The sequence below is a fragment of the Bidens hawaiensis genome, unplaced genomic scaffold (assembly GCF_021521415.1).
Source record: "Bidens hawaiensis isolate Kalapana, Puna unplaced genomic scaffold, B.hawaiensis_p1.1 tig00020424_1, whole genome shotgun sequence".
Classification (NCBI taxonomy): Eukaryota; Viridiplantae; Streptophyta; class Magnoliopsida; order Asterales; family Asteraceae; genus Bidens; species Bidens hawaiensis.
Genome location: NW_027493113.1, coordinates 271,564 through 280,462, shown reverse-complemented (window position 1 = coordinate 280,462; position 8,899 = coordinate 271,564). Strand labels below are relative to the sequence as shown.

Below are 8,899 nucleotides of genomic sequence, written 5' to 3'. Positions count from 1 at the left end.
CGAGCAAAAGGAATTGAACATGAGACAGAGGAGATGGTTGGAGTTGATTAAGGATTACGACTGCGACATTAAATACTACCCCGGTAAAGCTAATGTGGTCGCCGACGCCCTAAGTCGTAAGAATGAGGAAGTCATTGCAACAGTACAGTCATACCAGCTGATTATGAACTCAAGTCTTTTTGAAGAAATCATCAAAGTACAGTCAGAGGTGTTAGTAGATGAAGGGTTAGTAAAAAAAGAAAGAATTTACGGCCAGGAAGATGAGTTGATGGAAAACACTCATGGTGTTAAGACTAGGTTTGACAGTATGTGGATTCCACATCATGGAGATCTTGGAGGTCGAATCTTAGATGAAGCTCATAAGTCAAGATACTCAATCCATCCAGGAGCTACGAAGATGTACCAAGATTTGAAAAGAGATTATTGGTGGCCAGGAATGAAAAATGATGTAGTGGGTTATGTTAGTAAGTGCTTAACTTGTTTACAAGTCAAAGCCGAACATCAGAAGCCTTATGGAAAAATACAACCGCTTGAGATACCTGAGTGGAAATGGGAACACATCACCATGGATTTCATAACTAAGCTACCTCGTACAGCTAAGCATCATGATACCATATGGGTGATTGTGGACCTTTTGACTAAGAGTGCTCACTTTCTGCCCATACGAGAGGCTATCTCGTCAGGGACGTTAGCAAGCTTGTTCATTAAAGAGGTTGTGGTTAAGCACGGAGTACCATTATCGATCGTGTCAGATAGAGATACTAGGTTTACTTCGAGATTTTGGAAGAAGTTCCATGAAGCTATGGGAACGAGATTGAACATCAGTACGGCATACCATCCTAAAACAGATGGACAATCCGAAAGGACGATCCAAACCCTTGAGGATATGCTACGTGCTTGTGTTTTAGACTTTGGGGGAAGTTGGATGATCGCCTGCATCTAGCAGAGTTCTCCTATAACAACAGTTACCATTCAAGCATTGGTATGCCACCATTCGAGATGCTTTATGGTAGACGATGTAGAACTCTCGTATGTTGGGGAGAGATTGGTCAGAAGGAAATGGGAAGCCTAGAGGTTGTTCAAGAAACATCTTTGAAGGTTGATCAGATTAAGGTAAGAATGAAAGCTGCTCAGGACAGACAGAAGTCATATGCTGATAAGCGACGACGACCGATTGAGTTTAACGTTGGTGACAATGTGATGCTCAAGGTCTCACCTTGGAAAGTAATCATTCGATTCAGAAAGAGAGGAAAGTTGAGTCCAAGGTACATTGGGCCATTTAAGATTTCAGATTGTGTGGGTGAAGTAGCCTATAAGCTGGAATTGCCCGAAGAGTTAGAAGGAATTCATTCAACCTTCCATGTTTCTCATCTGAGAAAGTGTCTGGCTGATGACACGTCGCACGTGCCATTGATGGACGTTGAGGTTGATGAGCAGTTGAACTATATTGAGAAACCGATCGAGATAGTTGATCGCAAGGAGAAGCGACTTCGTCACAAGGTTATACCCTTAGTAAAAGTGATATGAAAACATCGCAAAGGATCAGATGCTACCTGGGAAGCTGAGGATGAGATGCGCAAGTTTTACCCTAATCTGTTTAAGTAAGAGCTAGGTTTCGGGGACGAAACCTCTTTAAGGAGGGAAGACTAGTAACATCCTAAAATTTCTAATAAAAATATTTTTATATTATTTCTTATGAAAGACAAGTTACTTGAGTTGATAAAGAAGTAATAAGAAAGATAAAAAGGAAAGCAGGCTATTTAAATGAAGATATTTATGGACCAAAAAGGAAAGATGGGCTTTAAGTCCATGGGCTTAAGAGAGTATAAATACCCCCCTCAAACCCTAAATCTTTCCATGTCCATCCATCTTATCCATAACATTCCCTACACACCTTATAACACAGACTTAAGCCGAATACCCCTCCCTAGCCGTCGGCCTTCATCCGAACCCAAAACCAAGCATCTAATATAGGATCTTCGATCAAACAAGCGAGCTAACAAGTCCAAGATCACGTATCAAGCTAGCCGTGACCTAACAAACGTCTAAAGGTAGGTTCTTTACGTTTAAAGGTTACGTTTTTATGAACGGATGATCATGAAACCCAAACCTAGAGTAGATCGGGTCTAGATGTTTCATAAAAATGCAAACTTGATGATTAAAGTGAACTTAATGAACTCATGGTTACATACGGTTCATAAAGGAAACCCTAGATCTAGCTTAGAGCGTTTTAAATCGATAAAGGTTTAAACTTTATACCTAAAGTGGGTGAGATCTTGATAATGTACTACTATTGGGTGCAAAACAGTTGGGAAAATAGCAAAAAGATGTCTAAAAGTCATGATAAGGGCCATTGACAGTTAACTAAGCTAGGAAACAAATGAAAAATATGAACTGAAGCATCAGACGTGAGTTCTCGATTACATGGGTTCTCTGTCACGAGTTCTCAGCCATTGAATTCTCGGTGACCTCACTCTCGGTCAAGAAAGGAGTTCTCGGTCAAAAAGGGGGTTCTCGGTCAACATGAATATTCGGTCAACACGGGTTCTCAGCCCCAAGGGTTCTCTGCTAGGAGTTCTCGGCCACTCAGTTTTCTATTTGGTTTGGGCCTCAATCCAGTTGGGCCCAGATGCTTTAATGGGCAATAAGACTGACTTAGTTAAGTCCACAAATGCTAAGCCTATATCCTAAGACTAGCCCATCATCATGAACTAAACGAACAAGTCCAACTTAGAAAAATACGTTGGTTAACTAAAATACCGACTTAAATAATTATACGGTTAATTAACAACTATATATATTTAACAGTTAGCCGGGCACAGTTAAGGAAGGGAATATCGATTAACGGCGAGCAAAACAAGATCTAGGTGAGTTTCTAGCCCCACCTCCTTGTTATGTTTTTCGGGGCTGTGTGCATACTCGATATGTTTATTAATACATTGATCCTAAGTGATAAATGTATGCCATAGGTGATTATGTGAAAAGTATGAATGATTGCTTGTCAGTACGTGAACGATCTTCGGATATTGCACGCATTGTCGAGTTGTAGTGTTACGTTAAAAGATGGTACGATATGTATGTATGTTATGAATGAATGTAATAATAGGAATGAAAGTGAAAGGAAGAGTAAGGACAAAGGGTTGCATACCCTAACAATATATGCGAAGGATAAAGGGATGCACACCCTAATAATATATGCGAAGGATAAAGGGTTGCATACCCTAATAATATATGCGAAGGATAAAGGGTTGCATACCCTAATAATATATGCGAAGGATAAAGGGTTGCATACCCTACTAATATATGCGAAGGTTAAAGGATTGCATACCCTAATAATATATGTGAAGGTTATAGGGCGAAATGCTCTTTATAACGTAAGAAACGAATGTAAGTAAGAATGAGATAAAAGTATGAAAGTACAAATGAAAGTATGTAAGTATGTATGTATGTATGTGTGTGTGTGTATGTATGTATGTATGTATGTATGTATGTATGTATGTATGTATGTATGTATGTATGTATTATATGTTAAGTGATTAACTAGAACTCACTCAGCGTAGCTGACTTTTAGTATGCACGCAGGTGAGTAGAATGGGACAGCTCGCTTGAGGAGAACACGTGGCATTGAATAAGAGGTTGGAATCGGAAGACTCAAGACGTTTTATGTTTATTTACTTAGCTTTTGAAAGACAAAGATGTTTGTTTAAGACAAGTTGTTTAATGTTTGATGAAAGTTTTTATATTCCGCGAATGTTTTATTAACTCTGATGATTAGTTCTATGTTGATGAGTAAATCCATCAACCAAATCTGAGGCACCGGTGACGGGGCCTTACAGATACGGCAAGTGTTAGCAAGGTAGCCATAAAGGTTGCATTGGGTACAAATTCAGCAAGGGGTTTGGGGAGAGTGATGAAAGTTACACTTAGCACATAGGGGATGAGGACCAAGGTAAGTCTTTTTGTCCGGGGCAGTTTGGTTTTGGTTAGGAGGAGGTTGGTTATTGGGTTGGTTAACGGCATAGGATTTACGCTTGTTGTTGTGGTTGTTTTTGTTGTGATTGTTGTTGTAGGAAGTAGGTTGGGGTTCAGAAAATGATCGGAAGACCGCGAATGTACTTCTGAATGTCGCTAGTCTCGGGGGTTACCAAATGGGGCACAATACAGCTAAGCTCGTGAAACCGGTTAGAGTATGCGGAGTTATCCCCACCAATATGCTTAAGTTCCCAGAATTCAGCCTCCAATCTCTGCAGTTCGTGTTCCGGGCAAAATTCCTTCTTCATTGCTTCCTTAAGTTCTTCCCAAGGCATAGACACGACCAAATCAGATCCTTGGTCGTTCCTCAAGGCATTCCACCAGACGACAGCTCGACTTTTAAAATGGCTAGAAGAAAACTTGGTTCGTTTGGCATCCGAACATTCATAGTGGATAAATATGTTTTCCATTTCCTCGAACCATTGCAGCAAAATAGTGGCATTTTCCTCACCACAGAAAGATGGAGGTTTGGTGCTCAAGAAGTTACGGAAGTCATAGTTATTGGGTGCGGCTGAGGTGGTCGCACCGTTGGAGTTAAGGCTCTGGATCTTAGTGACAATCATTGGTGATTCTAGCAGCCAAGCGGCGATCGCATGAACCGGATGAACGTTGGTGACGACGGTGATTTCTTAGAGATGACATTCTATAGGGACCAAAAATGAGGATTTATAAGATGAAGGATAAATTGAGGAAATCATAAGAATAGTAAAATGTTTAATTATGTGGAAATAATAATGTTGTCTTAAGAAGTAAGTGAATTTGCACCACAAAGTTTAAATGTAAAAGATTATAAAATGGGGGTACATTGCGTAAATAGTTATTAAATGATGTAGTCAATAAGATTTATGTGTGATGACTACATGAGTAGTTAAGTCAGTTTAAAATTTAGATTATTAAGTTTACAATAAACTAACGAAATATAAATTGTGGATGTTGGCCTCCCATGAGATTTCCATGGCAATTTGAATGGCCCAACGAACTAACGAAAAACAACTGAGTTGGACAGCCCATAAGCGTTGCATGGCAATTTGATTGTCCCAACTAATTAACGAATTAACAATGCAATGAAGTTTGTCGGCCCAATGAGCGTTACACGGCATTTTAACCGACCAAACTAAATAACGAACTATCGAAATAAATATGGGTAGTCGGAGTATCTTGTGAATCACCACGTTTGATTATTCCAACAAAAATACGAAACCAAGTTAAGAAATGGATAGTAGGAGTGCCCACGGGTTCCATGGATTTTTCACCCAACTAACCATTTAAATAACGGAACACAATAATCGGGAAAACCGAGTTTAGCCACGAACCACCGTGAATTCTGTTTTAAAAATATTATATAGATGCAACCACTAATGTGGTCATGGTTGACAGCTTAGAGTGTCGGTCATATGGCATTTTTAGGTCTCGCTCAGATCCATAGGGTTAAGTATTGTGGTCAGTTTATCACCCAGGTAAGGAATAGCATCTTACCTTTGGTTCTTGGAACCGTTTTGCCAGTGCCCAACTCACAGTTTCTCTTCCCTTTTCGTTTATTACATGGACATGCCACATAACCTAGCCCTAAGGTGAGCGAGCAAAAAAAACATGTGGGAATTCTTAAGGAATTTCCCAAAAATAAAGGCAATATAATTTTCGAAAAGTTTTCTTTGAATATTAAGGCATAGTCTCGGAGTTTGTGTGTGTGTGCATAACAATACAATAAATAATTATCTAAGAAACTTGTAAACAATCTAGTATGAACACATAAAGGTAAACAGATAAGCATGTATGAGGCTCCAAAGCATGTGACTATTGCACCACTAACGACCTATATTAAACCTTCGGCTTTGATACCAATATGTCACACCCCAACCTACGGCAAAAATGTCGGGGCGTGGACTGATTGTCACAGCTCTCAATGTTACTATCATGCATTATTAAAAGTCTCGATATCTATTAATTAAATTTCCAAATAACAATCATCTTTACAAAATCCATATAAACAAAGTATATATATCAATAATTAACAATATGTCACATTAAGTTTTCTTCTAGCATAAATCCTTAAGTGATCTTGTACTTCAGTTACTTCACATCAAACGATAACCTGCACATGCTTTGAAAATAGAATGGTTTTGTCAACACAAGGTTGATTGAGCAACACACCAGTTTAAATGTTCATATAGAAAATAAGTATTTGCCACAAGTCATATGAGAATAACAAATTAACCAAATGAGCAAGTATAACTGAGATGTCGAGAAGCACAAAGCTATAACGACTGGTGTATGCTCATACTATTCGAAGATTTTGTTGGACCTCTCCGAATGCGGAAGCATATAAGCACATAAACAAGTAAAGTATAAGTTGTTAGCACATAAGACAAAGTTGCAGTTTTGTGTATAAGTATATAAGAGAAATACAATTTACGCATATGTCCCCAAAATGTGGAAAAATGAGTAAAAAGAGGGGAATGTGGTACTCACCTCAAAGACGAACAAAAGTGATTAAGTTAATGAGAATGCGGGAAAAGTCACACGCGAATGTAGAAGCCTAAAAGAAACGAAAGAAAGATATACTAAGTAAAGATTTAACTGGTTAATCAATAACAAAAAGATATTATAATAATATTACAATTATAAGGATTCATTATAATTATACCTTTGTGGAAAAACAAGAGTGAAAACGAAAGTAAAACGAGTATAAAATGTCAGGTTTTAGTGAAATAATTATCATTTAATTATTATCATTAATCTAGTTAAATAACCATTAATAAAAGCTTTAAAAAAAGAAACGGGTGCAGGGAGGGTTGAACCCGCGATCTCCGCTCCCAAACCCTTGAGTTTTACCCAGCAGACCATAAGGTGACGTGCAAATATGACCCCGGTTTGTTTAGTTATAAACACATACAATTCAACTCAGTTTCAAGCACAAACCCTAACAATTGATTTGATCAAATCCATTATGTTTGATCAAATCAACCATGGGATTAATGATGATTATGATATCGCGATTCAAACCAAGTGTTTAATTACCTCGAACAACGAACGGAGAAGGATTAATTGGACAAAACAGGGCCGGTGAAATAAGGTTATGAACGAGCAAGTAAATGCAGAAATTAGTATAATTATTTATAGGGGTATTGTCGGCTATGATATGAGGATCGTATCTAACCATTTAATTGAAATATAAACACCGATTTCGTGTTCTAGGGTTAATTAGGTTGTCGGTGAGATAAAAATGGAATACGGATCACGTTTTGATATTAATAACTTGTATATATCGTTCCTTAGGCCGAAGTTGATAATAATAATTGATTTACAAGATCAATCTCAACAATTACACAAAGATTCGTTAACCAATTTAGTGATCTTTAAATTCGGGTACAAGAAAACCCAATTAGATATGGGTATGGGTAAATGGATAATCCAGATAAGAAGGTGGGTTATATCATAAAGTTACACTTAGGTCCTTGGAGTTTGAGGTTGAAGGTATATGAGGCTAAAACTTATATTTTGGGTTAAAAGTGTAAGAACAATAAAGGTTAATTATAAATAATTAAATATCAATAAAGTAATCAAACTAATTCGATAACGAAATATTTTAATATCCCGAACATTGAACCGAGTTGGGTATTTAATAAAAATATAAATTTTAAAAACCCGAGCTATTACAATAAAATTTAATAAAAAGGTACCAATATAACTGAAAATTTCACATAATCACAAAGATGGACATCAATTTCAGAGGTGCTATCTACCCTGAGGCCAAACCACCTACCACTTGATGTAAGCTAGTTTTTCTTCCCGGCGCGTTGCGCCGGGAAAACTGGCAAAGCCCCAGTGTTGAAACTCGGGCGTTGGTATACCCTAGCGTTACGAGTCACGACTGACTACGTTCGTTACGATATAGACATCATTGATAGAATTTGACGATTAAAACTTAAAACCCAAAAAATTAATTCGTCAATTAACATATAAACAAACAAAATATTTACAACGATGTTTATTTATTTGGCAAACCCGGGCAGTGGTAAAACCCAAGCGTTATCGGTCCCGAGCATTGAAGCGGTAACTTGACATGAATTCGGTCGTTTTGATTACGTACCTTACGGTACCGGAACTAAAAAACGAAAATAATGTAAAACTTGAGCTAGACCAACGACCAATTGGGGGTGGGGGTCGGTCTGTAGCGTTGTCGGTAATGGGCTTTAAATAAGGCCATGAGTCTGCACGAACTCGGTCGGTTTCTTTTAAATTTGATATGGTCCCATAACTAAAACAAAAAGAAAATAACATTTGGTAGTAACATTACATTTATTATGGTGACTTAATAAAAAAAATTCACCGATCAATACGTTGCCGTCAAGCTACCCAATAGACCACCTGAGACACCAAACTTGTTAATAATAATAATAATAATAACTGAATAACTAAAGTCAGCAGGAATCGAACCTGCTTACCCACCAATTAATTAGAAGTTACAATAAGAGCTTTACTAGTGGACTATCACATAACATGTGTTTTAAATCAGTAATAATATATAATATACTGAATACTAAGTCCATAATTTCCTTGCTTTCTGCGAGGCCAACCTTCACAATTCCTATATACAGATAATGTAAATAAAAGGAAACGTCATTATCGTAACAATTATCACATGTAAGTCATTAACCAGTAAATAAAATATAAAATTGGATCTCCTTGCCGATAGGATCACATTAATTAACCAGAAAAATTAAAAAACAAGCCATGGATCATTCTTACCAATAGTAAATTTTTGTTCTCCAATACATACTCCCAATGATAACCAATAACCAAAACAACAAACAATTGGGTGTATGAATGGCAATGAAACTCGAATCTGATGGAAATACCTAAAACC

At 37.5% G+C, this 8,899-nt stretch overlaps 1 protein-coding gene across 1 annotated transcript; it reads right to left on the bottom strand.

Annotated features, from left to right (window-relative positions):
* Nucleotides 1–4,085: 4,085 nt before the first annotated feature.
* Nucleotides 4,086–4,595, bottom strand: LOC143560683 (uncharacterized). Its single transcript, XM_077048933.1, has one exon. The coding sequence runs from the start codon at nucleotides 4,593–4,595 to the stop codon at nucleotides 4,086–4,088; it is 510 nt and encodes a 169-aa protein (XP_076905048.1).
* Nucleotides 4,596–8,899: the final 4,304 nt, after the last annotated feature.